Source organism: Balaenoptera musculus, chromosome 19 (genome assembly GCF_009873245.2).
Source record: "Balaenoptera musculus isolate JJ_BM4_2016_0621 chromosome 19, mBalMus1.pri.v3, whole genome shotgun sequence".
NCBI classification, from domain to species: domain Eukaryota; kingdom Metazoa; phylum Chordata; class Mammalia; order Artiodactyla; family Balaenopteridae; genus Balaenoptera; species Balaenoptera musculus.
This window is the reverse complement of record NC_045803.1, coordinates 14,525,908-14,552,616: the sequence shown is the minus strand read 5'-3', so window position 1 is coordinate 14,552,616 and position 26,709 is coordinate 14,525,908. Positions and strand designations below refer to the sequence as shown.

The following is a 26,709-nucleotide window of genomic DNA, read 5'->3' as shown; positions in this document are numbered from 1 at the left end:
AGTCACACAGCATTTGAGCCCAGGCAGTCTGATCCCAAAGCCTGTGATCTTATCCACCACAATTTGTTGGGCATCTTTTCTATTCCACACCTCTCTCACTCCTCCTATCCCAATCTTAGCTCCCCACCTTCCCTCCAGGCATGTCCCTATAGGAGGGAATATAAGTCCTGTTTAAGAGCCTGATCACAAGGGTTTGACTTTCAGCATGTCACCATGGGCATGCGGCTTCACTTCTCTGTGCCTCAGTTCCCTCACCTGTGAGGAAAAGGGGGGAACGAGAGAACCTCACTCTAGCATTGTTGTGAAGGTTAGATGAATTAATACATGTGAAGTGCTTAGCATGGTCCTGAGGAAACAGTAAGTACTCAGTAGAGTTACTGTCATTATTGGTGGTAGTAGTGTTATTGCAGGGGTGAACTTGCCATCCCCCTGTAGCCAGGCCAGAGCCCTGGGCCTCCTCCTGGATGTCACCCTTCCCCTCCGCCACCCACCTGGTCGCCTCAGGGGTTGTCCACTCCGCCTCCTCCCGATCCCTTCTCCCCCCACATCCCACCCTGGTCCAACCGTCATTATCTCTGCCTGCAGAACACCAACAATATAAATATTACTGGGCACCTACCACGTGCCATGCATTTATACAAACTATGCGAGAGGGTTAGGGGCACCGACCCCGGCACAGTCGCAAGTCCCAGCACTGCTCTCTCTGTCTTAAAAACAAAGGAATTGGTAAATGACACACCCTAGGGCAGGAAGCTAAAATAGTTTGGATAGAATCAGGACTCAAGCCCCAGTTCTTTCGATTCCGCATATTGTGATCTCTAATCAAACACAAGCTTTTCCCCACACTAAGTTAAAGATCTGTAAAATGAAAATACAGGTACTATTTATGTTTATTGAAAAAAAATCCACGCAGTTCAAGCCCACATTGTTTGAGGGTCCACTGTATATAACATTTAGTAGTTTATGTAAATGATTTCACTGAACCCTTATAAAGTAAGTATCATGAGTTAATACTGTTCTGATTCTCATCGTACAGAGAAGGAAAGAGACTCATCCATTCATTCAGCAAACATTTCACGAGCATCCCCTTCTGGGCTGGACAGGGCTGGGAAAATGCTGGAGACAGAGACAGCCCCAGCCCTGCCTTCACGGAGCTCCCAGCCCACAGGGGGAGACAGACCCATTCCCAGATAGTTCCTTAATTCTGAGGCTGCTAAGTCCTTACTCAGCCGGACATCAACCCTGGAGGCAGGGTGAGGTGATGGGGACCAAGGCTCGGCAGTAGGAAAGGTCAAAATAGCTCTCTGGGGAACTGTTCAGGGCTCGCACATGTTCTCGGGAAGAGGGGTCATGACGGAGACTGGAGGGGAGGCAGGGACCTCACCAATGTCACCTGCCCCCAGATTGTCCTGCCTCCCCATCTGGAGCGTATTCGGGAGAAGCTGGCGGAGAACATCCATGAGCTCTGGGCGCTGACTCGCATTGAGCAGGGCTGGACCTACGGCCCGGTGAGGGGGCTGCGTGCAGTGTGGGGCAGAGAGGCTAGGCTGGCTGTGGTGGAGTGGCAACTGCTCACTAACTGGGAGGGGCTGGCGGCTGGGGGAAGCGACTTTGGGACACCAGGGGCTCCTTGGGTGGTAGAACGGGTCGGGGAGGCCAGGGGTCACAGTCTGGGAGTGCTGGGGAGGGAAGGGGAACCGAGGAGTTGACTCTGGAGTTTCTCCAGGTTCGGGATGACAATAAGAGGCTGCATCCGTGTCTCGTGGACTTCCACAGCCTACCGGAGCCCGAGAGGAATTACAACCTGCAGATGTCGGGAGAGACGCTCAAGTGAGGGGGTGACCAGGGAGCAGGGGCCCGGGCCTGACCGCTGGGCGGGAGGGCAAGGAGAGACAGGGAGAGCGAGACCGAGACTGAGGGAGACAGAGAGAAAGAGACAAAAGAGAGGCAGAGAGAGAGAGGGAGACTGGGATTGTGAGGCTGAAACTGACAGAGGGCAAGTAAGAGACAGAGGCATAAAGAGAGATGCTCAGTAAGTGAAAGAGAGGGAAGAGACAAGGAAAGAAGCAGACAGGAAAAGACAAGCACAGTCAAAGAGATAGAGCGACAGAGAAACAGAGTCAGGAGCCAGAGAGACACAGACACCAAGACTGAGAGAGACGGGACAGACGCCCAGAAAACCAGAACAAGAGAGGTGGAGAGAGCTAGTGACCCAGAGACAGCTGACAGGGGCTGGGGGATGAGCGGAGCTGGGCTGGGGGAGAGGACGCCAGCGGCAGGGAGGCCACGTGGGGTGACCCTGTCCCCCTGCCCCCACCCCCCGCCCCAGGACCCTGCTGGCGCTGGGCTGCCATGTGGGCATGGCGGACGAGAAGGCGGAAGACAACCTGAAGAAGACAAAACTCCCCAAGACGTGAGTGTGGGCGGCCCGGACCCCACCTGGGGAAGAGAGTAGGGGGCCGGGGATGCCGTGGTGAGGGCTGGAGCAATTGAGGTGGGGGGAGGCTGAGGTCAGAAACCAAGGGGCTGTGGGTTAGGGTGGAGGTCATAGGACCAGGGGTCGGGGCTCTGGAGTCAGTGGTGAGTGTCCTGGGGAGGTGTCAGGAATGCGGAGTTAGGCATTCCAGAGAGAGAGTGGGAGTGAGTCAGACCCAGGGTCAGGGTCTGCCATGGAGTCCGGGAAAATGAGAGAACAGAGGTAATATCTCTGAGTTAGAGGTGAGGGGTCAATGGAAGGAGGTGAGAAATTGTTAGAGTTGTAAGTATGGGATCCTAAAATTATAGATGAGAGATCAGAGGTCCTGGGGATAGATGCCAAGGTTCAAAGGTCAAGGACTCCAAAGCCAGGAGCTTGGAATGATAGGGTCCTGGGATCAGAGGTAAGAAGCCTCAAAGTTAGAAGTGAGGGGTCAGAGAGTTCCAGGGTGAGAGACGAGGCTCCCAAAATCAAGATGAAGGGGTCACAGAGGCCAGAGGTCAGTGAAGTCAAAGCCCTTGCTAGGGTCACAGGATCCTGGGGTCAGAAGTCAAGTATATCAAAGCTTATTTAAGGGAGTCATAGAACCCTGATGTCAGAGACCAAAGGTCAGAAATTTCAAAGCTCAAGGCTAAAGATCATGGAATCCTAAGGACAAGGGTCAGAAGTCAGGGATCCCATAGCACAGAGCCTAGAAGCGGAGGTGAGGGTCTTGTCCCACCGAACCCCGCCACACCCGCAGGTACATGATGAGCAATGGGTACAAGCCGGCGCCTCTGGACCTGAGCCACGTGAGACTGACGCCCGCGCAGACGATGCTGGTGGACCGGCTGGCGGAGAACGGACACAATGTGTGGGCACGAGACCGAGTGGCCCAGGGCTGGACCTACAGCTCTGTGCAGGACATCCCTGCGCGCCGGAACCCTCGCCTTGTGCCCTACCGCCTGCTGGACGAGGCCACCAAGCGCAGCAACCGGGACAGCCTCTGCCAGGCCGTGCGCACCCTGCTGGGCTACGGTTACAACATTGAACCGCCCGACCAGGAGCCCAGTGAGTGCTGACCACAGGCCCCTGACCCTGACCCCTACCCTGACCCTAACCCCGGCCCTTGACTCCTGATCTCTGACCCAACTCGCCTCTCAATGGGCTACATCTACAGCACTGACCCTCTCCCCCCAACCCTGACACTCTGTCCCTGACCCTGAACCTGATCTTGACCACTGACCTTGACCTGACTCAAGCCCTGCCTGGGCTACGGCTGCGACACTGAACAGCCAGACCAGGAACCCAGTGAGCGCTAACCCTGACCCTGACTCCAATTCCTGACCCCCAGCTACGACCCCTAACTCCTAACCTCTCGACTGTAGCTATAACATGGAGCCACCCAACCAAGGACTTAGAGAGCCTCTAATCCCTGCTCCTAACTTGACTCCTGACCTATCACTGACCCCCCAATCCCAGCCTCAACCCCTAACCCTGACTGTGGTCCTCAACTTTCAATTTCTTAACCGCTGTCCCCAGCCGCAATTTCTATCCCCTCCCTGACCCTGACTCTCTCTTCCTGATCCTGCTCTCAACCCTTGATTCTTGCCATTGACCTTAATCTTGACCCTTCACCCCAGACCATGACCGTGACTGACCCGACTTTCTTCCTCCATGCCTCTGTCACTAGTTCCTCTGTGAAGCTCTGACTGCAGAGGGATGGAGGAGAAGTCTCAGTGGGTCCCTCCTGCCTCTCTGTGACTGCTCTGAGATTCCCCAGTTCTTCCCTAACACCAAGAATTGTCCCTTTCCTCCCAGCCCCCGAAAGGCCCTCACCTTTCCTGGTCTCTCCCACCAACCCAGCCTCTCTGACTCTGCCTGACCCCATCTGTAGGTCAGGCGGAAAGGCAGTCTCGCTGGGACCGGGTGCGCATCTTCAGGGCAGAGAAATCCTATGTGGTGCAGAGCGGCCGCTGGTACTTCGAGTTTGAGGCAGTCACCACCGGCGAGATGCGAGTGGGCTGGGCGAGGCCTGAGCTGCGGCCTGACGTGGAGCTGGGAGCTGATGAGCTGGCCTATGTCTTCAATGGGCACCGCGTGGGTTGCTCCCTGGGCTCCACTCTGCCTGGCTCTGTGGTCCTTCCCACAGCTCACATGCTCCAGCCCTGCCTCTACCTGTGCCTCACTCTGTCCGCCCATCTCTGACTCTACCTTCCCACTCATCTATCATTCTTCCACGTATCCTTCCCTCTCTCTGTCCACGCATATGTCCATCCATCATCCATCTCTCTATCCAACCATCCGTCTGTCCATTCATTCATCCTTCTCATCTGTCCAAACAATCATTTAGTCATCCACGTTGCCATCTATTCATGTAGTTGTTAGTTCAGCAATTCACCTGTTTAATCAATTTGTGATTTCATTTATCCATTCATCTATCCAATAATTTAATGCATAAATACATCATCTATTTATCCATCCACCCATCCATCTACCTATGTGTCTGTCTACACTTTCTTCCTTCCCTGCATCAACCCAGGTAGACTCTCAGCTTTCATTTCGTTCTTCCATCCAGCCATATACCCTGCTTCCTGTCCATCCATCTCATTATCCATTTATCTATTCTGGGGGCATATGGGTATATTTGGGTTCGTATGGGGGACATTGACAGGTTAGTTTTTCCTTTCCACCCCTCTACTTGCTGCTGTCCCCAACCCTCCACTAGCACTTTGGTGGTCTGTGTAACCCCAGCCCCAGTCATGGAAACAATAGAGAACCCAGGCAGAAGGGATGAGATACAGAGATTAGTGGGAGGGGAAAGCATGAAAGCTTATCCTTTAAGGATCATGGATGCAAACATGGGGTAAGATGGGGGACACCGTGGGGGTGAACCCTCTTCTGTCCCACATGCCCTGGACCTGACACTTGTATCTTTACGTCTCCCCTTGCTTCTGTATCTCTCCATTCCTCTGCGTGTCTCTCCTGCACCACATCTTCCCCTTGCCTCCTCACAGGGTCAGCGCTGGCACTTGGGCAGTGAACTGTTTGGGCGTCCCTGGCAGTCAGGTGATGTCGTGGGCTGCATGATCGACCTCACAGAGAACACCATTATCTTCACCCTCAACGGCGAGGTCCTCATGTCCGATTCAGGCTCTGAAACAGCCTTCCGGGATATTGAGATTGGGGATGGTGAGGGCTGGCCTTGTGGCCCCTTTCTGGTTTTCTTCCGTCTCACCTGACCCTACGCTGTCCCCTCCAGCCCGCCGCTCTTCCATCCACAGTACCTCCTTCCACAGTACCTCCTTCCCCATGGCTGCCCCTGCCCTGCCCTGCCCATCTATCCTCACCCCTGCCCATCTATCCTCACCCCTGCCCATCTATCCTCACCCCTGCCCATCTATCCTCACCCCTGCCCATCATCTATCCTCACCCCTGCCCATCTATCCCCTCCCACTAGGCTTCCTGCCCGTCTGCAGCTTGGGACCTGGCCAGGTGGGTCACCTGAACCTGGGCCAGGATGTGAGCTCCCTGCGGTTCTTTGCCATCTGTGGCCTCCAGGAAGGTTTTGAGCCATTTGCCATCAACATGCAGCGCCCGGTCACTACCTGGTTCAGCAAAAGCCTTCCCCAGTTTGAGGCCATGCGCCCTGAGCATCCCCACTATGAGGTGAGGACCAACCCCGCTCAGTACGCTCTGATCTGCTTCCAAATCTCATTCTCCCCACAGTTCTCTTCCCCAGGCTACTCTTTGGCTTCTTTGTTAGCCCACTAACCGTGTAGAAGTGGGTGTCAGGATCATGGGCTCCCAGGGCTGCCTTGTAGGGTATAACCTTGGCAAACTACACCTTTCTGAGCTCCAGGTACCGTGCCTACAAAATGGGGGAAGGGAGAAAAGAGAAGCTGGATTAAGTGACCCCAGTGGACATTTCCAGCCCTTATAACTATCTAATCCTACAACAAGGTTTGAAGAAATATAAATCACTGGGTACATTTTGACACCTTCCTTACTAACTGTTATCTATGGTGGTATTTTGGGGGTTTGCTTGTTTGTTTGTTTGTTTATTTATTGCCACGCCAGAGAGCACAGCAGTAAGCTTGTGGGATCTTAGTTCCCCAACCAGGCATTGAACCCAGGTCCTTGGCAGTGAGAGCAAGGAGTGCTAACCACTGGACCGCCAGGGAATTCCCATGGGTTTATTTATTTTTAGTAACTCTTCATTAATCTGGTATCCTAATTTTTAGACCCTAGTGCCTTTCTTTCCCAAGGTTAAACTCAGGGTCAGATTCTGACAATAAAAACCCACATAAATCGAAGTGATAGTCTTTTTCTCAACCTGGGAAGAACTTGAATTCCACGTGGCTAAGCTTCAGCTGGTACTTTAGAATCAGACCTGGAGTTGGCCTTTTACCTGCTGTATGACCTGGGCCTGTGACTGTCTCCTCCTGAGCCTCAGTTTTCCCATCCTAGGCATCGTTCAGATCTCCCTCTCACATTCTCTCTCTTTCTCTTTCCTGAATTATTTAGGTAAGTTGGAGACATCACGCCTCTTTATCCCTAAATATTTCAATGTGCATTTCTTCAGAACAGGCTGTGCTCTTACAGAGCTACAGTTATGAAAATCAGGAAATTTTACATTGATACATACTGTTGCCTAATTTACAATCCATATTCAAATTTTGTTAATCGTGGCAATGATGTCTCTTTTTATTTTTCTGGTCCAAAATCCAATCCGCAGTTACACGTTGCAGTTAGCTGTTAATGTCTCTTTAGTCTTCAATGTAGAATGTTTCTGAGTGTTTCTTTGTCTGTCATGATATTGACATTTTTGAAGAGTACAGACCAGTTATTTTGCACAATATTCCTCATGTATTTGGCGCGAATACCATAGCAAAGAGGTTGTGTTCTTCTTGATGCAGAATATCAGGGCAGCACATCATATCATTATGTCTTATTACTGATTACATTAACTTTGACTATTTGGTTATGGTGGAGTCTGCCAAGTTTCTCCACCATCAAGTTACTATTTTCCTCTTTATAATTAATAAATAATTTGTGGGAAGGCATTTTAAGGCTAGGTAAAAACGGAAGGGTTTTAAACAGGGGAATGTCCAGTCTAGATCTGAGTTTTGGAAGGGTCTCTATTGACAGTGGATTGTAGGAGGCGAGAGTGGGAGCACGAAGACCAGAGAGGTGCCTGGGGCGGGAGAGGATGGTGGGGAAGACATGAACCTCCCAATCCCTGCCACTGCCAGATGGTGTTCTCACCCAAAGAACAGCATGCTAGACAGCAGTGAGAATGAATAAACTAACCTACCCACAACCACATGGACGAATCTCACAGACGTAATGTTGAATGAAAGAAGCCAGACACAAAAGAGCACATACTGTAGGATCCCATTCACAGAAAGTTCAAGGATGGGCAAAACTAATCTGTGATGTGCTAAGTCAGAAGGGCGTTAACTGTGAACGAATAATCGGACATTTAGTTACTTTGCATACCAATCACAGGAAGGAGATGGTCAGTAGGCTTGCCAAGGAGCAGAGGCAAAACAGGATTTATAAGAGAGATGAGAGAGAGGGGAGAAAACGACCCTGCAGACAGTCTTGGTTGCACAGTTTTGGGGTGAATTCACTGGCTGGTGAGGAGTGCAGAGGTCTCTCTTGGCAATTGGTCCTTGAGGAGGTCAACTTGAGGTGGGGCATCAAAGAAAGGGAACTGCTCCAGTTGTTTATGCAGTCTCCAGAAAACTTGAGAGTCTGCCTTTGGAGCGCACAGGCCAGACGCCTGTCCCTCTCTCAGCTCCTGCCCTTTATTTAGGCCAGGTCGGTGCATTTCCCTCATCAGAATCCCTCACTATCTTCGAGAGTGTAGTGACTAAACGGGCACCGAGGGGGCTCCCAGGGGGACTGGTGGTGTTCCATTTCTCCATCTGAGTGCTGGGTACACAGGCGTGGTCCCTCCAGAACCTCATTGTGCTGTGCACTTACGATGTGTGTGTTCTTCTGAGTGTTATATTTCCACAAACAACAAGTCTAACAAAAATTCATCTGGGGAGCCTTTAAAAAAATCTGACCCTTCTGGGCTGCTCTCCCCAAGACGTCTCCCCAAGAGAGCAGGAGGGCAGAGACCTTGTTCTGTTCACTGATGTGTTCCCAGCACTTGGAACAGTGCCTGGCACACAGTAGGTGCTCAGGAAATATTCGTGTAGTGTTAGATGGATGGATGGGTGAATGGATGGATGGATGGATTGGTGGACGGAAGGATGGAAGAATGAATGGGTGGATGGGTGGATGACCTGGTCTGGAGTGAGCCCTGTGCGCAGGAAGGTTTTGAAAGCTCCCCAAGTGATTCCAGTGTCTGACCAGGGCTGCCCACTGTACAAAGGTGTCCAGACAAAGGTAGACAGAAAGCTGAATGCACCCCACGGCCAAGCTGTGTGTCCCATGGGAGTTCGTACGCTCGGAGGAGTGAGTCTTTGGCTAATTCTCCCACAGTGCTCTGAGGCCTAATGGTGACTCTGTGTGTAATAAGGTTTAGGACCAATGGCCTAGCTCACCCTCCTGGCTCAGTGCTTCCTGCCTCCCCCCCACAGGTGACTCGTGTGGACGGCACCGTGGATACACCCCCCTGCCTGCGCCTGACCCACCGCACGTGGGGCTCCCAGAACAGTCTGGTGGAGATGCTCTTTCTGCGGCTCAGCCTTCCGGTCCAGTTCCACCAGCACTTCCGCTGCACCGCGGGGGCCACCCCTCTGGCACCCCCTGGCCTGCAGCCTCCTGCTGAGGATGAGGCCCGGGCAGCGGAGCCCGATCCCGACTATGAAAACCTGCGCCGCTCAGCTGGGCACTGGGGCGAGGCTGAGCTGGGCAAAGAAGGAACTGGCAAGGATGGGTCGTCCGGGGGCACCGCCCAGGCTGGGGTAGAGGCCCAGCCTCCCAGGGCAGAGAATGAGAAGGATGCTACCACAGAGAAGAACAAGAAGAGAGGGTGAGTCAAGGGTGGGGCAGGGTGGGGTTTGGGGGTCTGTCCTGGGACCCCCAATTAGGCAACCTCAATAACTTGAGAAACCCCACTGTATCCCAAAGTGGGCCCATATATGCTAAATGGGGTCAGATTACTGAGGGATCCTGTTATGTCTTGAGTGAACGCTATTATTTCCCTGGGATGCTCTAATTTCCCTGAGAATGTAAAATCGGGATGCCCCACTATATCTATGGAGAACTCCACGGTCCTTGGGGTACCAAAGCTTTTCATCCAATGGACTTCATTATCTGTGAACACTAAAGGGGACCTCAGAATCTTGGGAAAGTTGACTGTACCCCAAGGTATCCCAGTGAACATCTTTGGTCTTCTAAATTGGGGTCACTTCTGTGTCTCAAATGTACCCCCCAAAAACTAACTTCAAGGGAGACCCTCAAAGGGCATTAAATTTGAAATGAAACTAAATCTGCTTTTCCCCTACTGTGGCAGTAGTTCTCAGTGGGATTTAGTTCTGTGTCTCTTGAGGGGATGTTTGGAAATGATGGGAGATTTTTAGTTATCACAGTTTTGGGGGGAGGTACTGCTTGCTGGGGGCTCCAGGGATTCTACATGTCTTCAAGGTACAAGACAGTGCCCAATGAAGAATTGTCCTTTCCCAAATGCCTTTAGCACCCGTATGAGAAATGGTGACTTAGGGGACCATTGTATGCTCCCCAAGGGAACCTCCATGTTCCCAGAGGCACCTTTAAATCTGGGTAACCTGGCATCTGAAAGCACAGAGCTCCTCCAGGGTGGACTTTGCTGGTGCAGCTGGGAATTTCATCCCTCTAGAGGCGAGGCCTTGGGTATTAGAAACGGGGCTTATTTAGGATGGATGTGGAGGCACAAACGTTGTGATGGAGAAGGCTGGGGAGCTGGGCTTGAGAGTGAGTCTCATGACAGCCTCTCCTCTTCACCACCAGGTTCTTGTTCAAGGCCAAGAAGGCCGCCATGATGACCCAGCCACCAGCCACCCCCACTCTGCCCCGACTCCCTCACGAGGTGGTGCCTGCTGACGACCGTGATGACCCTGAGATCATCCTCAATACCACCACGGTGCGAACCGGGGACCCTCAACTTCAGCCCCCCCCCAGATCTCCAAACTTCATGCCGTAATCCCCAGTAATTGCCCTTATCTGGGGACACCCCAATATGTACTGGAGACCACAAAATACAGTACACATCAATTTAACCCTTTGAACCCCTAAATCCGTATAGCTAGGGGCCTAAAAATTGCAGGGAACACAATGAAGCCATGGGGCACACTGGTATAACTCCCAGGGCCCCCCAAATCCCAGGGATAAGCCAACATAGACTCGGCACTCCAATATTTGGGTTCACCCATATAAACTCAACACCCCAAATTTAGTAGCTATTCTAGTATATTCCCGGGAACCAAAATTCACAATTATTCCAATACAGTTTGGGGATTCGCCAAATCTGGAAACTTTTCTGAGACAAACAGTCTAGTGGTTAGGGTCGCGGGCTACCTGGGTGTCACTTCACGGCTCTATGTCTTCTCTTCTGGGGAAGCACTATGGTTTCCCCATCAGTAAAATGGAGATAAAAAGTGTATCCACTTGATGGTGATTGTAAGGATTTAAGTGAGTTCATTTGTGAGCTATTTGTTAGCTATTATTTATTTATAACTTTGCTGTATAACCTGGGGAGGGACCCAAATTTGGGTGTATCACAAAACAGGCCCAAAGGATTCCCGAATCTAGGAATACATCAGTAAACACAGAAGCAGAGGGACACAGACCCAGCGGGCCTCAAATCCAGCAACTTCTTGTTAAACTCCCAGAGGACACTGAGAATCCAGAGAAATCAACTCAGAGTCTCAGGGAAGCCCACTGACCACCGGTCCCCCCTTTGCCTCTTCAGTACTATTACTCCGTGAGGGTCTTCGCCGGCCAGGAGCCCAGCTGCGTGTGGGTGGGCTGGGTCACCCCCGACTACCATCAGCACGACATGAACTTCGACCTCAGCAAGGTCCGGGTGGTGACGGTGACCATGGGGGACGAGCAAGGCAACATCCACAGCAGGTGCGGGGAGGGGCGGGGGCCGTGGGAGACCGGAGGTCAGCGCTGGGCGCCTCCTCCTTTCCTCCCCTCTTCCTGCTCGTCTTCCTCCCACGGCTCCTGCTCTGTGTTTTCCCTCCTCCTCTTCTTTGTCCACTTCTTCTTTTCCATTTTCTCCTCCTCTTCCATCTTGCCGTCCTCTTACTCGTTTACCTCCTTTTTCTATTCTCTCCTCCTGCTCGCCTTCTCCTTCTCCTCGTTCTGGAAACACCCCTTTCCCCCACCAGCTTCTAAGAATTCTAGCTCCGAGGGGCTCAGGGTCTGGGGTGAGGGGTTTCAGCACTCAGGTCTGCAGGTGGCGGGTGTTTGGGGGTGGGGCTCTGAGTCATGGTATTCCGGGAGCTCAGGGAAGGGGGTGTCCAGGGTCCAGAGCGCCTCGGCTGACGATCCGGGCACTGATCACTCCTGTGTCCTCTAGCCTCAAGTGCAGCAACTGCTACATGGTGTGGGGTGGAGACTTCGTGAGCCCCGGGCAGCAGGGCCGGGTCAGCCACACGGACCTTGTCATTGGCTGCCTGGTGGACTTGGCCACTGGCCTAATGACCTTTACCGCCAACGGCAAAGAGAGCAACACCTTTTTCCAGGTAAGCCCAGCCCTCATTCAGCAACTTAGCGACAGCGTCCTCGTGTCTCAGCATCCCGGGACAGCCCTCCCAGACACCCTCTGAGGGCAGACCCCAGAGAGACAGGATAAAACAGCCTCAGGACAGGCCAGAGCTGGGAGGTTCCTGGGAGACCACCTAGGTGAACCATTCATCGAACTGACATCCAGAAAGGGGGAGACAGAGCAGAGCCTTGACCTTGGAGAGAGGTCCATATCCCTCTTGGGCTGGGTGATACCAGTCGCCACCTTTTCACCAATCAGGGAACATCCTAGGATGGGCCAAAATTCTAAGGTGGGATTTTCCTTTTCATCACTTTATTATGAAAGATTTCAAGCATACAGCAAAATTAAAGGAATTGTATCATGAATGCCCATATACCTACTACCACGAATCTGCTATCCATCCCTTAATCCATCTAACTTTATTTATTTTATAAAACTTTATTTTAAATGGAGAATTTAAAAAATATGCAAAACTAGAATAGCATAATGAGCCTCCATGTCCCCATTACACAGCTCCAGCTAGTACCCACTCACGGCCAACCTTGATCCATCTTTATCCACACCCACTGGAGGATTTTGAAGGAAATCCCAGATATCATATGGGTTGTCTCTTTTCAGTATGTATCTCTAAAAGTTAAGGATTCTTTTTAAAAACATAACCACAATACCACTGTTATCTTAAAAAAAACCCCAAGAATTCTTAGGTATCCCCAGATATCCAGCCCATGGTCAAACTTCTCTGGTTGTCTCAAAAATGTCTTTTTACCATTTGTTTGAATCAGAACCTAAATAAGGCGATATGTTTTAGTTGGTTGCTAAGTCCCTTCAGTCTCTTTTCGTATGTAGATTTCCCTTCCATTTTTTTCTTTTTTTCCCCTTTGAAATGTATTCATTGAAGAAACCAGCTGTCCGTCTGGTAGAACCTTGCTCCTCAAAGTGTGGTCCCTGGACCAGCAGGCTCTGCATCACCTGGGAGCCTGTTAGAAATGCAGAATCTCAGGCTCTTACCCAGACCTGCCCAATCAGAATCTGATTTTTTAAATAAGTCTCAGGGCATTCGTGTGCACACTACCACCCGAAGAGTGCTGGCCTAGCTTCCCACAGGCGGAATCTGGCCAATGCACACCTGAGGTGTCATTTAAACATTTTCCTCTGTCCCCTGGATTTTCTTGCAAACCGGGAGATGGGTCCAGATTAGATTGGATTAGATTCCGGTTTGGCAAGACTGCTTCACAGATAGTGGTGTTTGTTGTGTTAGAGCCTGGGTGGGTTTCTCTTCAAAGAACAGAGGGGCGGGACTTCCCTGGTGGCGCAGTGGTTAAGAATCCGCCTGCCAATGCAGGGGACACGGGTTCGAGCCCTGGTCTGGGAAGATCCCACATGCCGCGGAGCAACTAAGCCCGTGTGCCACAACTGAGCCTGCACTCTAGAGCCCGTGAGCCACAACTACTGAGCATGCGTGCCACAACTACTGAAGCCCGCGCGCCTAGAGCCCACGCTCCGCAACAAGAGAAGCCACCACAATGAGAATCCCGCACACTGTGACGAGGAGTAGCCCCCGCTCGCCTCAACTAGAGAAAGCCCGTGTGCAGGAACAAAGACCCAACGCAGCCAAATAAATAAATAGGCGAATAAATAAATAAATAAAAATTAAAAAAAAAAAAAAAGATCAGAGGGGCTGCAGGGAAAGGCAGTCAGAGGACGCTTTTTGAACTGTGAAGATTAAATAAGTGCTTGGGAGAGAAACAGGAATGGCATTCGTGGGTGGGGGTGGGCATGATGTGCGCGAAGACCCGGATGACAGGTTGCCCTGGGGGAGGTGGAGGAGGCTGGCCTCACTGGATCAGAGGTGGTGCAGCCCATGAGCCACTTCAGGGCTCTTGTGGAGCCTCCAGTGCCTGAGTTTGGATCTGTAGACACCAGCAGCATCAGGCTGGGGCAACTGGCTCCCGAGTCGGGGATCCAGAGTCAATACCACCTCCAGTTCATCTTCTTCCTCACCCTGCCCTCTTCTCCCTTCCCAGGTGGAACCCAATACAAAGCTGTTTCCTGCTGTCTTTGTCCTGCCGACACACCAGAACGTCATCCAGTTTGAGCTGGGGAAGCAGAAGGTCAGGGTGCAGTGATGGGGCACTAAGGGGGGCAGGCTGAGGACAGAGGTATGGGAGGTCAGGCTGGCAGAGCGGCTGAAGTGGGGGGAGAAATCCGGGAGGGCTTCTTGGAAACAGAGTGGCAGGAGAGACAGGGTGGGGAATCCTGACATGTGCGTACCCCTGTGTCCCCAGAACATCATGCCGCTGTCGGCCGCCATGTTTATGAGCGAGCGCAAGAACCCCACCCCACAGTGCCCGCCGCGGCTCGAGATGCAGATGCTGATGCCCGTGTCGTGGAGCCGCATGCCCAACCACTTCCTGCAGGTGGACACGCGGCGTGCGGGCGAGCGGCTGGGCTGGGCTGTGCAGTGCCCGGAGCCGCTGACCATGATGGCGCTGCACATCCCCGAGGAGAACCGGTCAGGGACAGCCCCGGCGCCCAGGGGTGGGGCGGATACTGCAAGCCCTCTGGGGTCTGGATCCCCCCCGGTGCCCCTCCCCACTACCCCGGGACTCCACACAACACCCCAGGAAGCCCCAGGCCTACCTTACCATCCCCGGATAACACTCCAGGGGGATCTAAATCCCTTTCAGCAGGCTCAGACCCACCTCAGGGGACCCAGACTCAGCCCAGGCATCCCCAGCTAACACCCCAGTGGACTCCAGACTCACCCACGGGCTCCAAACCCATCGCAGGGAGTCCAGATCCACATCAAGGAGACCACACAACACCCCAGGGGCCTCAAGTGCACCTCAGAGAGTCTTGCACATTAGTCAGACAGGCCTGGAGGCACCCCAGGTTCTCTTGGACATACCCAGGAGACTTTAGAGGTATCCCTTGGAGATATCTAACCTGCTCCAGGGAACCCAGACACACCGGGCTAAAGAGTATTCACATGGATGACAGGAAAGCTTTTAAGGACTCTAAATGTGGCCAGGATCCCAGACTCACCCCAGGAAGATGCTTCATCTTTCCTTTATTCACTGATTGGACAAATAGCTCTGAGCTCCTCCTGTGTGACAGCAGAATTCTAGCCTGGAGACACCAAGCTCTTGTGAACGGACATTCTAGTAATGCTCTTGTATAACTCAGGGGACTCAGACCTGCCCAGGAGGACTCAGACCCATCCCCAGGGGCCTCAGACACACCCATTTATTCATTTGTTCCTACAACAAATATTTATTGAGCACATACTATTTGCTAATTCCTTTATTTATTTATTTATTTATTTATTTATTTATTTATTTATTTATGGCTGTGTTGGGCCTTCGTTGCTGCATGTGGGCTTTCTGTAGTTGCAGCGAGCGGGGGGCTACTCTTCGTTGCGGTGCACAGGCTTCTCATTGCGGTGGCTTCTCTTGTTGCGGAGCACAGGCTCTAGGCACGCGGGCTTCAGTAGTTGCGGCTCGCGGGCTCAGTAGTTGTGGCGCACTCGCTTAGTTGCTCTGCGGCATGTGGGATCTTCCCGGACCAGGGCTCCAACCCGTGTCCCCTGCAGGTGGATTCTTAACCACTGCGCCACCAGGGAAGCCCGCTAAGTCCTTTTTAGGTGCTGGGAATATAGCAAGCAAACAAATAAACAAAAGAGGCAGAAATGTCCTGTACTGGTGGAGTTTACATTCTGGTGGTGCTCAGATATAACCAGGGTACTCAGACCTGCCAGAGGGGGATTCAGACCCAACCTGGGATCCTAGATACATCTCAGGGTCACCAGATATTTCCCATGGCCTCTTAGATCCCCAGAGTACCAGACCATCCCACAAATCCCAGATGTATGTCAGGGAGCCCCCAGACCACTGAGGGACTTCCAGAACCATTAAAAGTCTCCTAGACTCAGCTCCACAGACCTCACAGAACCTTGACCCAGCAGAACACTGGGATTCGCTGCTGGGGCCACCAACACTCACCTGAGCACCTCTTTGCCTCTCTGTGGTCTGTGTCTCTGTCTCCCACCTCCTCTGACTGCTGAGTCCCTGAACGTGGCCCATCTCCACTGCAGATGCATGGACATCCTGGAGCTGTCGGAGCGCTTGGACCTGCAGCGGTTCCACTCGCACACCCTCCGCCTCTACCGCGCTGTGTGCGCCCTGGGCAACAACCGCGTGGCACATGCTCTGTGCAGCCACGTGGACCAGGCACAGCTGCTGCACGCCCTGGAAGACGCGCACCTGCCCGGCCCCCTGCGTGCAGGTTACTACGACCTCCTCATCAGCATCCATCTCGAAAGTGCCTGCCGCAGCCGCCGCTCCATGCTCTCTGAGTACATCGTGCCCCTCACGCCTGAGACCCGTGCCATCACCCTCTTCCCGCCTGGAAAAAGAGCAGATAATGGTCCCCGCCGCTACGGCCTTCCTGGTGTCGGCGTCACCACCTCGCTGCGGCCTCCACACCATTTCTTAGCTCCCTGTTTTGTGGCTGCCCTGCCAGCTGCTGGGGTGGCAGAAGCTCCAGCCCGTCTCAGCCCCAGCATCCCTCTGGAGGCTCTTCGGGACAAAGCACTAAGAATGCTGGGGGAGGCAGTGCGAGACGGTGGGCAGCACGCACGTGACCCTGTCGGGGGCTCCGTGGAGTTCCAGTTTGTGCCCGTGCTCAAGCTTGTGTCCACCCTGCTGGTAATGACTTCCTCCTGCTTCCCTCTGTCCTGTTCTTTCACATTCCAAATCATCCATCCATCCGTACATACATACCTACATACATTCCCCTCCCATTTATACATCCAACTGCCCGTTCATCTCTCGGTCCATATACCCTTCACCTTCCAACTTATCCTTCTATCATCTACTCATTCACTTTTCCTTCCATCCATTCGTCTGCCATCTATTCATCTGTTTAGTAATCACTTCCTTCTTTCCATTCATCCATCCAACCATCATTCATCCATCCTCCACCACCCTTTCCATCCATCCACCTATTCATTCAAACATACCCCCACCTTTCCATCCAAAAGTTCCTCATCTATTTATCCTTCCAGTCTCCACCCAATTATCCATCCATCCATACATGTATCCATCTATCTAACTTTCAATCTAGTTGTCCATTCATTCTTCCATTCATTCACACATCATTACATCCACCATTTCATCTATTCATCCATCCACCTACCCATTTATTTATTAATCTATCTTTCCCTTCATGCATTCAACCATCATCTTCCTTCCACCTGTGCATCCATTCATCCACCCATCCACAGATTCATCCATTTCTCCATCTTCCACCTATCTGTCCATCAATCCATGCATCTCTCTATCCATATATATTAAGACCCATCCACGTACCCACAAATCCATCCAACCATCTACACCCTTTAATTCACTCGTTCTCCATCCTTCTATCCTTTCTTCATTTCATGTACCCTTTCATTCACATACCCATCTAATGACTCATCCATATATCCATCCATCCATCCAATTTTTCATACACAAACCTATCCACCCATCCACATATCCATCCTACCCCAGTGCCTGGTTATTTACCCATTTATCTATTTGCCCATCCACTCATTTACTTGCTTATGCGTCTGTCAAACCATCTATCCACCCACCTATCTATACATCATTTATCCTGTCATCCATCTACCCACCATCTCTTCTTCCACCTTTACCTTCACCTCTCAGTTCATTATCCACCCATCCATCCATCTCCCCGTCAAACCTCTACTGTTCCATCTGTTAATTCATCCACCCAGTCACCCAGTCCTCCCCCAATTCATTCATCTCTCTCTCTTTCGCCACTATTTTTCCCTTTTATCTACCTGCTCTCCTTCCATCTGACAGCATCTTCATTATGTTGACTGAGAGCTAGCATATGCTGGGAGATATGAGGGCCTCAGGTGTAGGGTGTGTCCTGTTACAGAGTAACAAATGCTCAAGCTTGGGAAAAAGGACACTTCCTTGTGAAGGGAGAGGTGCTCATGTTTGGCTATGTAGTCTGGGCCATGTACGTGGGACACAGGGTGTGGATCTGGGGGGATCTTAAGGAGGATGGATGGCAGGGCAGGGGGATGCCATTCCTGCTTGTAAGAGGAATCATATACAGCCAATGCAGGAATGAATCTGGCCTGTGCAGGAGAAACATATCTGGAGAGTGAGGCTGGGTCTTGATTATGGAAGCCTTGCAGGCCACAGTGACAGACCCAGGCTTTGTCCCATAGGTGATGGGCATCTTTGGCGATGAGGATGTGAAACAGATCTTGAAGATGATTGAGCCTGAAGTATTCACTGAGGAAGAAGAGGAAGAGGAGGAGGAGGAAGAAGAGGAGGAAGAGGAGGATGAGGAGGAGAAGGAGGAGGATGAGGAGGAAGAGGCACGGGAGAAGGAAGATGAGGAAAAAGAAGAAGAGGAGACAGCAGAAGGGGAAAAAGAAGACGACTTGGAGGAGGGGCTGCTCCAGATGAAGTTGCCGGAGTCTGTGAAGTTACAGGTGGGCTGATTCTTCTGTTTTCCAGCCTCCATCTCTCTGGGCTAGGGCATACAGGGTCTGGTGGGACTTGAGTCTGGACTTTGTCCCAAGGCAGTGGGGAGCTGTGGAAGGGCATAAAGCAGTGGCGTGCTGCTGGCTTTGAATGAGCTATCTGGTTTCCATGTGGGAGGTGAATTAGAGGGATGAGACCATGGAGATGGCTGGCTTGAGGATCCAGGCAGGAGACAGTGGTGGCTGGACCAGAGCAGGGCTATGGAGTGGGGAGAGAAAGCAAGAAAAGTTTCAAGGAAGTCCTGATGGTCTCACCACCATCCCTCCTACTGCATGGCTGTCATCCCACAGATGTGTCACCTGCTGGAGTATTTCTGTGACCAAGAGCTGCAGCACCGTGTGGAGTCTCTTGCAGCCTTTGCAGAGCGCTACGTGGACAAGCTCCAGGCCAACCAGAGGGACCGCTACGGCACCCTTGTGAAAGCCTTCACCATGACTGCAGCTGAGACTGCCCGACGTACTCGCGAGTTCCGCTCCCCACCCCAGGAGCAGGTCCTCTGACCCCTGACCCCAGCTGGCCTTACTGTCTAAACCCAACCTCAACCTCTCCCCTTACTCTGATCACTGATGATACTCACTTAACCTCTCAATCTGAGCTTGACCTCTGACCCTATCCATATACTTATCTGTTACTCTTCTACCTCTCTCTGAACCAGACTTCTGAGTCACCGCAGACTGACCCTGACTCCTTTCGAACCTTTAGTCGCCCAGATATTCTTCACTAATGACCTTAGACAGGAACTCACGATTGGATCTTTGATCCTTGACTTCAGAGTTCCTGCTCTGGGGTCTCTGACCCTCATTCTAATCTTTGACCTTCCCCTAGATCAACATGCTATTGAACTTCAAAAATGCTGAGGATGAGGAAGATTGTCCTGTCCCTGAAGAGATCCAACAGGATTTGCTCGAATTTCATCAAGACCTGCTGACACACTGTGGTAAGAGAGGAGATCAGAGAATCCTCCTCCCAAACTTGTTCTTGAGACCTGTCTTGAAGTTTTCCTAAGATTTCCTGATCTTAAATATCTACAGTATTTGTGCAGTAACTGTTGGTAAAATGAATGAGTGACTGAATGAATGAACATGTTAGTGAACAGGTAGATGATGAGTGGAAGGATATGTTTATATGGGTATTTGGGTGGATGTATATGTGGACAAATGGCTGTAGGCTATAGCTGGATGGAAGAGTGTGTGAATTGATGGAGAGAAGGATGGCCGAATAAAGAAATGGGTGAAGAGATGGCTGACTGGTTTGGATGAATGAAAAGAAGGATGGCTGGAGGGATGGATGGATGACCTCTATTTTTTCTCATAAGTCAGCTGATAATCTTACTGAGATTTTCTTATATGTGATGAGTCATTTTTCCCTGGCTGGCTTTCAAGATTTCTCTTTACCTTTGCCTTTAAGCAGTTTGAGTATGAAGTATCTAGGTGTGGAGCTCAATGAATTTATCCTACTTGAGCTGTTTTTGTTTTTTGCTGCACCATGCGGTTTGTGGGATCTCAGTTCCCCAACAAGGGATCGAACCCAGGCCATGGCAGTGAAAGCCAGGAATCCTAACCACTAGGCCACCAAGTTTCTTGGATGTGTAGATTAATATTTTTCATCAAATTTGGGACTTTGAGGCCATTATTTTTCCAAATATTTTTCTGCTCCTTTCTCATCTCTCCTTCTAGGACTCCCATTATGCGTATGTTGGTACACTAGATGGTGTCCCACAGGTCTCTGAGGCTCTGTTAGTTTTTCTTCAGACTGGATAACCTCTGTTGTTCTATCTTCAAGTTCATTGATTCTTTCTCCTACCAGCTCAAGTATGCTGTTGTACCCCTCTAGTGTTTTTTAAATTTCAGTTTTTGTACTTTTCAACTCTATATGGTTATTGTTTACATTATCTACCTCTATTAATATTCTCTGTTTGATGAGACATTGTCATCATAGTTCTCTTTAATACTTTAGACTTGGTTTCCTTTAGTTCTTTGAAAATACTTGCAATAGTTGATTTAAAAGGCAAATGATTCAAGGAATGAATAAATGAACAAACATGAACATATAAAGAAACAAATGAAAAACCCCACGAATGCACACATGAATGAGAAATGAGTGAGTGAACACATGAATGAACAAAGAAGTAAATGATAGAGGCGATTAATAAGCAATGAATGATGAATGACACGCCCTCCCTTCTTGACCACCTCCAGGAATTCAGCTGGCCGGGGAGGAGGAAGAACCGGAGGAAGAAGCCACCCTGGGCAGCCGCCTGATGGGCCTGTTGGAGAAGGTACGGCTGCTGAAGAAGAAGGAGGAGAAACCGGAGGAGGAGCCACCTGCCGAGGAGCACAAACCCCGTGAGGACTGGGGCCACCAGGGATGGCACAGGGGTGGGCCAAGCAGCCCTGCGCTTGGGGAGTTTCTGGGTCCAAGACAGGCCACCAAGAGTAGCCCAAGAGATGGGTGGATGGGTATTAATGAGAGAGGAGGAGTGGAGAGAGGGGTGAGAGAGGAGGCATGCTGGAGGCGTGGCCCCAAAGTTGGGGCTGCACAGTGTGTGTGTTGGAACAGCGTGGTGCATGGCTGCCAGAGCAGAGGCATACATCCAACCTTGGGATGGGGCAACTCCTGCACCACCGTGGCTTCCATGTACTTGTGGCTTTTCTTTGTTTTTCCCTTATTTCTTGGTGAAAGTGATTACTATGCTGAGGGGTTAGGAAAGCAGTCATGATAAATGTTGGGCCCATGGGTCATTAGGCAAACTATATATTAACACCATATAACAAGGACAGAGTCCCTAACATTGGTGGAGGGTTTATTCTATAACATTCAAGAAATTTTATTGGGCCAACTCTGGGCCAGGCACTGTTGGTAGGGCCAGGGAATATAGTAGGGGGAAGAGTCAAAGTCCCTGCCCTCAAGGAGTTTAGAATATTACAAAAGATACAAATATACATATACCATAATATCAGATGGCCATACATATTAAGAAGAAAACTAAAGCTGAGTGAGAGGAGAGAGAGGGACAAAGATGGAGAGGTTGGAGTGGGGGAGTGAGGTGTGCAAAGATCTGGGGAAAGATGATTGGTACAGATGGAACAGCCAGTGCAAAGGCCCTGAGGCAGGAACATGCTTGGCGCGTTTATAGACCAGTGTGGCTGGAGCAGAGTGAGCAGGAGGGGAGGTACAGAATATGAAGTCAGAAGTGATGGGTCCAGATCGTGTAGAGCAGATGGAAGGAAGGTAGGACATGTCACAGGTCATGAACTGACACCATCATTCAGTGCCAGTGCAGGAAGGTTTCTTCTGACCCTGAGACACAGGAGACATCTGTCTTCTCTCCCAGAAATCCTGGGAAGAAAAAGGGTTGGGAGAGAAAGAGAGACAGGGAGAGAAATGGATGCTGGATATAGGAGAGGAGAGTCCCGGGGACATCGCCAGGGAAAATAAAAGAGTTCATTTTTGACATAATTTTCAGATGACACCAAAGTCTTCACCGTTTTTCTTTGTGTCTGTTGTCTCCCGTGATGAAAAATCAGCAGTGTTTTTACAGAACAAATGGAATTACCACTTGCACTTTCAAAGGTGCTCAGAATAATGCTCTGGTACTTTGCAGTGATACAAGTGCTTTTTCCTCTTAAAGCTTTTAGGGGGGCACTTATGGTCTGGGTATAGGGTGAAGAGGATAGGGAGACTCCTAGAGCCACAGAACAAAATCTGCCAGAATCTGCCCACTCCTGGCAGGAGGAGGGCGGGAGGTGAATGGTTAGCAACTGAGAAGCCCTCTGGAAAGAGGGGCGCCCTCTGTACCGTTTTTGCTCAAGGCCCTGGTCAGGAAGAGTGTTCCTACCTTTGTGTCCCCTTCCCAGAGTCGCTGCAGGAGCTGGTGTCCCACACAGTGGTGCGTTGGGCCCAAGAGGACTTCGTGCAGAGCCCCGAGCTGGTACGGGCCATGTTCAGCCTCCTGCACCGGCAGTACGATGGGCTCGGGGAGCTGCTGCGTGCCCTGCCCCGGGCCTATACCATCTCACCCTCCTCCGTGGAGGACACCATGAGTCTGCTTGAGTGCCTTGGCCAGATCCGGTCACTGCTCATTGTGCAGATGGGCCCCCAGGAGGAAAACCTCATGATCCAGAGCATTGGGTGAGGCCCCGCCCCTCCCCTGACTCTGCACATCCCCGGGGAAGGGAGGGGAGACCTTCCAGCTCAAGCTTGTCCACTGGCTCACGTCCTCTGGATGCAATAATGTGTCCTTCCCCACTTCTGCCCCATCCTCAGGGTGGTGTGCTCCTCCCAGCAGCTAGCCCATCTCCCTAGGTAATGTCCCCCCCTCTTACCTCTCCACCCATCCCTGGGTAACAGCTCCTACTCACCTGTGACTCTTGGCTCAAGATTTACCCTCTTTGAGCTTCGGTTTCTTCACCTCTAAACTGGGGAAGAGCCACGCTTATCCTGAAGAGTTGTGGTGCGGCTTCAGTGAGCTCATGTAGTGGTAATAACAGTAATAATAATAATGATAACAATAATCTTCAGCACTCAGCGCCAAGTGAGCCTCATTCATTCACTCAGCAAACATCTATTGAGCACCTACTGTGTGCCAGGCCCTTTCTAGGCACTTGTGGTTACAACATGCAACATGATAAAGATCTCCGCCCCAGGGGGAGCCCACCTTGGATCCTCTGGTTTCCTTGTCTGTGAAAGAGGGATAATTCCAGTTCCCGCATCACAGAGTGGACATAAGGATTGAATGAGTTCAGATCTGTAAAGGGAGTAGTGCCGGGCACAGACTAGGAGTTCAGTAAATGTTAACTGTTACCACAGTGGTGGTGATGGCTCCCGCAGGGGTCTGGAGGCTCTCCGTGGACTTGACCCCATGCACTCTACCTGTCCACAGGAACATCATGAACAACAGAGTCTTCTACCAACACCCGAACCTGATGCGGGCGCTGGGCATGCATGAGACAGTCATGGAGGTCATGGTGAATGTCCTTGGGGGCGGCGAATCCAAGGTAAGGGGGCTGCGTGGGCTGGGGAGCTCAGGGGAGGGGGCCCCAGAGGGCAGGCACTGACCACCAGCCCACCCTGCTTGCCCAGGAGATCCGCTTCCCCAAGATGGTGACCAGCTGCTGCCGCTTCCTCTGCTACTTCTGCCGCATCAGCCGGCAGAACCAGCGCTCCATGTTTGACCACCTGAGCTACCTGCTGGAGAACAGCGGCATTGGCCTGGGTGAGTAACTCTGAGCCCACTCCTGGCGGTCCATCCAGGCTGGCCCCGCTCTCCGCTGGCTCACTTAGTCATTTAACAAACACTCACTCTCAACTCACCCTGGATCTGGACCTGTAATGAGCAGTGCTGGGGATACCCAGACAGCCCTGGGCCTGGCCCTAATGGGGTTCACAGTGGAGTGGGGTAGACAAACCCATCCCAGACAGTGTCAGCCTGGACTGATCAGGCCTGGGATGGAGAAGCACAGTCAGAGGAGCCACCTGACCCAGGCTGGAAAAGGGGTGGTCAAGGAGGGCTTCCTGGAGGAGGTGAGGCAAGCAAAAGTGAGACAGTCAGCTAGGCACCTCTGAAGAGCATTCTCACTGCCTCTCACCCCCACAGGCATGAAGGGCTCCACGCCCCTGGACGTGGCAGCTGCCTCTGTCATTGACAACAACGAGCTGGCCTTGGCGTTGCAGGAGCAGGATCTGGAGAAGGTGTGGAGGGAGAAGGCCTGGCCCATACCTGGCCCCTTGGGGCACCTGCTCATTTGGGTCCCACTCTACGGGTGCCATTGTGCATGGTCCAGAACTGAATCAGAAGGGGAATAATTTGCAGCAAAGGGACAGGACCCAGTCACTCGCTCACGGGGCTGAGTGAAAATCTACACCCCACCCTCCCCAGCCATGTGGGCTTGGCACGTTTCTTGGCCCTCTGTGCTCCCTGCTTCTGTGTGTAGCAGTGAAAGGCATGGGCTCTGGAGTTCAGCAACTTAGATTCAACTCCCCGCCCCCACCCCCACTCCCAGCCCCACTCTCTTGCTGTGTGGCCTTGGACAAGTGGCTTAAATTCTCCAGGCCTCCATCTCCTCATCTGTAGAATGAATATAATAGAAACAATTTCATACAGTTGTTCTGTGGATTAAATAAGTTAACTCACGAAAGCGTTTACAAAGCAGTAAGCACTCTCTGACAGTTATCTACTATTATAGTATTATTATTTAACAAATGTTTTTGAGCACCTACTATGTGTCAGGACCCGTCCAAGGCAGTAGGGGTATGACAGTGATTGAGAGTCAAAAATCCTTGTCCTTGTGAAGCTGACATTCTAGTTGGGAGGATGGATAATAAACAAGATGAAGAAGTAAAATATGTGGTGTATTAGCTAATGACAAGTGTTAAGGAAGAAAAAACGTGAGCAAGGGAGAGAAATATCAAGTGTCGGGAGGGTGTCTGAGTTTAGACACAAGTGGTCAGAGAAAGCCTCACTGAGAAAGTGACCTTCAGGTAAAGCTCTGAAGGAGATGGGGGCCATATGGACATGAGGGGGAAGAGCATTCCAAGCTGGGAAGCAGCCAGTGCAAAGGCGCTGAGGCAGGAGTGAACCTGATGAGTTTGAGGAACAGCAGAGAGAGCAGTGTGCTTGGAGCAGAGGGAGACAGGGTGAGTGCTAGGATGTGAGGGCAGGGAGTTGACAAGGGCAGATTGTGTGGAGGGTCTGTGGGCCACAGCGAGGGCTCTGGCTTTAGCCCTAAGTGAGACAGTAGGGGTCTCTCTGACTGTGTGGGGGACAGACTAGGGGTTGAAGGGAACAGTGAGCCCAGGGAGGAGGTGGCTGTGATGGTCCAGGTGGGAAATGATGGTGGAGGATGAGGGTTATTGTTTGCTGAGGGATCCAAATTGGATTGCAGAGCTCCAGGGATGGGCAGGGACTTGAGCCTTGGGGAGGAAGGAGGTGTGGGTCTAGCCTTTGGCTGAGCCTCCTGTGCCCCCAGGTGGTGTCCTACCTGGCAGGCTGTGGCCTCCAAAGCTGCCCCATACTCCTGGCCAAAGGGTACCCAGACATCGGCTGGAACCCCTGCGGCGGCGAGCGCTACCTGGACTTCCTGCGCTTTGCTGTCTTCGTCAACGGTGAGGCAAGGGGCGGCGGTAATAGGGCGGGAGGCTGGGGGTCACTGGCTAAAGCCTCCCTCGGGTGTGGCCCACAGACTGGGCCACAGGCCTGGCCTGGGCAGGGATGCCTGCAAGTGGGCACGGGGCAGGGTCTGGAGGTCAACAGGGGCCTGACGTTCACCCCTGGGGTGCCAGGTCAGGGGCCGTCCAGGGAGGGACCCTGGGCTGTGGCTCATGAGGCCTCCTGACCCCGCGAGCCACCAGGTGAGAGCGTGGAGGAGAATGCCAACGTGGTGGTGCGTCTGCTGATCCGCAAGCCTGAGTGCTTCGGGCCTGCCCTGCGGGGCGAGGGCAGCTCGGGGCTGCTGGCCACCATCGAAGAGGCCATCCGCATCTCCGAGGACCCCGCGAGGGATGGCCCAGGAGTCCGCAGGGACCGGCGGCGTGAGCTGTGAGTCTCCTGCCCCCTCCTTGACAGAACCACCACCCTCCCCGAGCCCCTGCTGCCTCCTCACACCACCCGCCTTCCTCTGCAGCTTCGGGGAGGAGCCTCCCGAAGAAAACCGGGTGCACCTTGGACACGCCATCATGTCCTTCTACGCTGCCTTGATCGACCTGCTGGGACGCTGTGCACCAGAGATGCATGTGAGACCTGAAGGCTGGGCTGGGGGGCGGGCACAGCCAACCTTGAACCTCTTCATTCAGACATTCAACAACATTGATTTAGCTCTTGCTATGCGTGTGGTCCTGGGCTAGGCAATGCTGGGGACACACCAGTGGCCGAGAGAGCCCCTGGCCCCACTCCCACAGAGCTCTCAGTCCAGTGCGGGAGATCAAGCAATGAAAGCCAGTGGTAGTCAGGGCTGCAGGGGAGAAGCACAGGCAGAGGG

At 52.1% G+C, this 26,709-nt stretch overlaps 1 protein-coding gene across 2 annotated transcripts in view; it reads left to right on the top strand.

Moving 5' to 3' along the window:
* RYR1 (ryanodine receptor 1) overlaps positions 1–26,709 on the top strand; it is a 116,670-nt gene that overhangs the window by 21,578 nt on the left and 68,383 nt on the right. For both annotated transcript variants that reach the window (XM_036832499.1, XM_036832498.1), the window contains exons 21-45: positions 1,404–1,508; positions 1,727–1,830; positions 2,330–2,413; positions 3,219–3,526; positions 4,353–4,555; positions 5,473–5,647; positions 5,916–6,124; positions 9,052–9,446; positions 10,403–10,535; positions 11,364–11,524; positions 11,979–12,144; positions 14,192–14,278; positions 14,453–14,679; positions 16,261–16,873; positions 18,412–18,681; positions 19,024–19,224; positions 19,559–19,670; positions 20,932–21,078; positions 22,591–22,864; positions 23,616–23,730; positions 23,816–23,948; positions 24,330–24,424; positions 25,702–25,837; positions 26,084–26,270; positions 26,356–26,464. In XM_036832499.1, the coding sequence (XP_036688394.1) occupies positions 1,404–1,508; positions 1,727–1,830; positions 2,330–2,413; positions 3,219–3,526; positions 4,353–4,555; positions 5,473–5,647; positions 5,916–6,124; positions 9,052–9,446; positions 10,403–10,535; positions 11,364–11,524; positions 11,979–12,144; positions 14,192–14,278; positions 14,453–14,679; positions 16,261–16,873; positions 18,412–18,681; positions 19,024–19,224; positions 19,559–19,670; positions 20,932–21,078; positions 22,591–22,864; positions 23,616–23,730; positions 23,816–23,948; positions 24,330–24,424; positions 25,702–25,837; positions 26,084–26,270; positions 26,356–26,464 (4,749 nt within the window). The remainder of the gene's footprint in view (positions 1–1,403; positions 1,509–1,726; positions 1,831–2,329; positions 2,414–3,218; positions 3,527–4,352; positions 4,556–5,472; positions 5,648–5,915; positions 6,125–9,051; positions 9,447–10,402; positions 10,536–11,363; positions 11,525–11,978; positions 12,145–14,191; positions 14,279–14,452; positions 14,680–16,260; positions 16,874–18,411; positions 18,682–19,023; positions 19,225–19,558; positions 19,671–20,931; positions 21,079–22,590; positions 22,865–23,615; positions 23,731–23,815; positions 23,949–24,329; positions 24,425–25,701; positions 25,838–26,083; positions 26,271–26,355; positions 26,465–26,709) is intronic.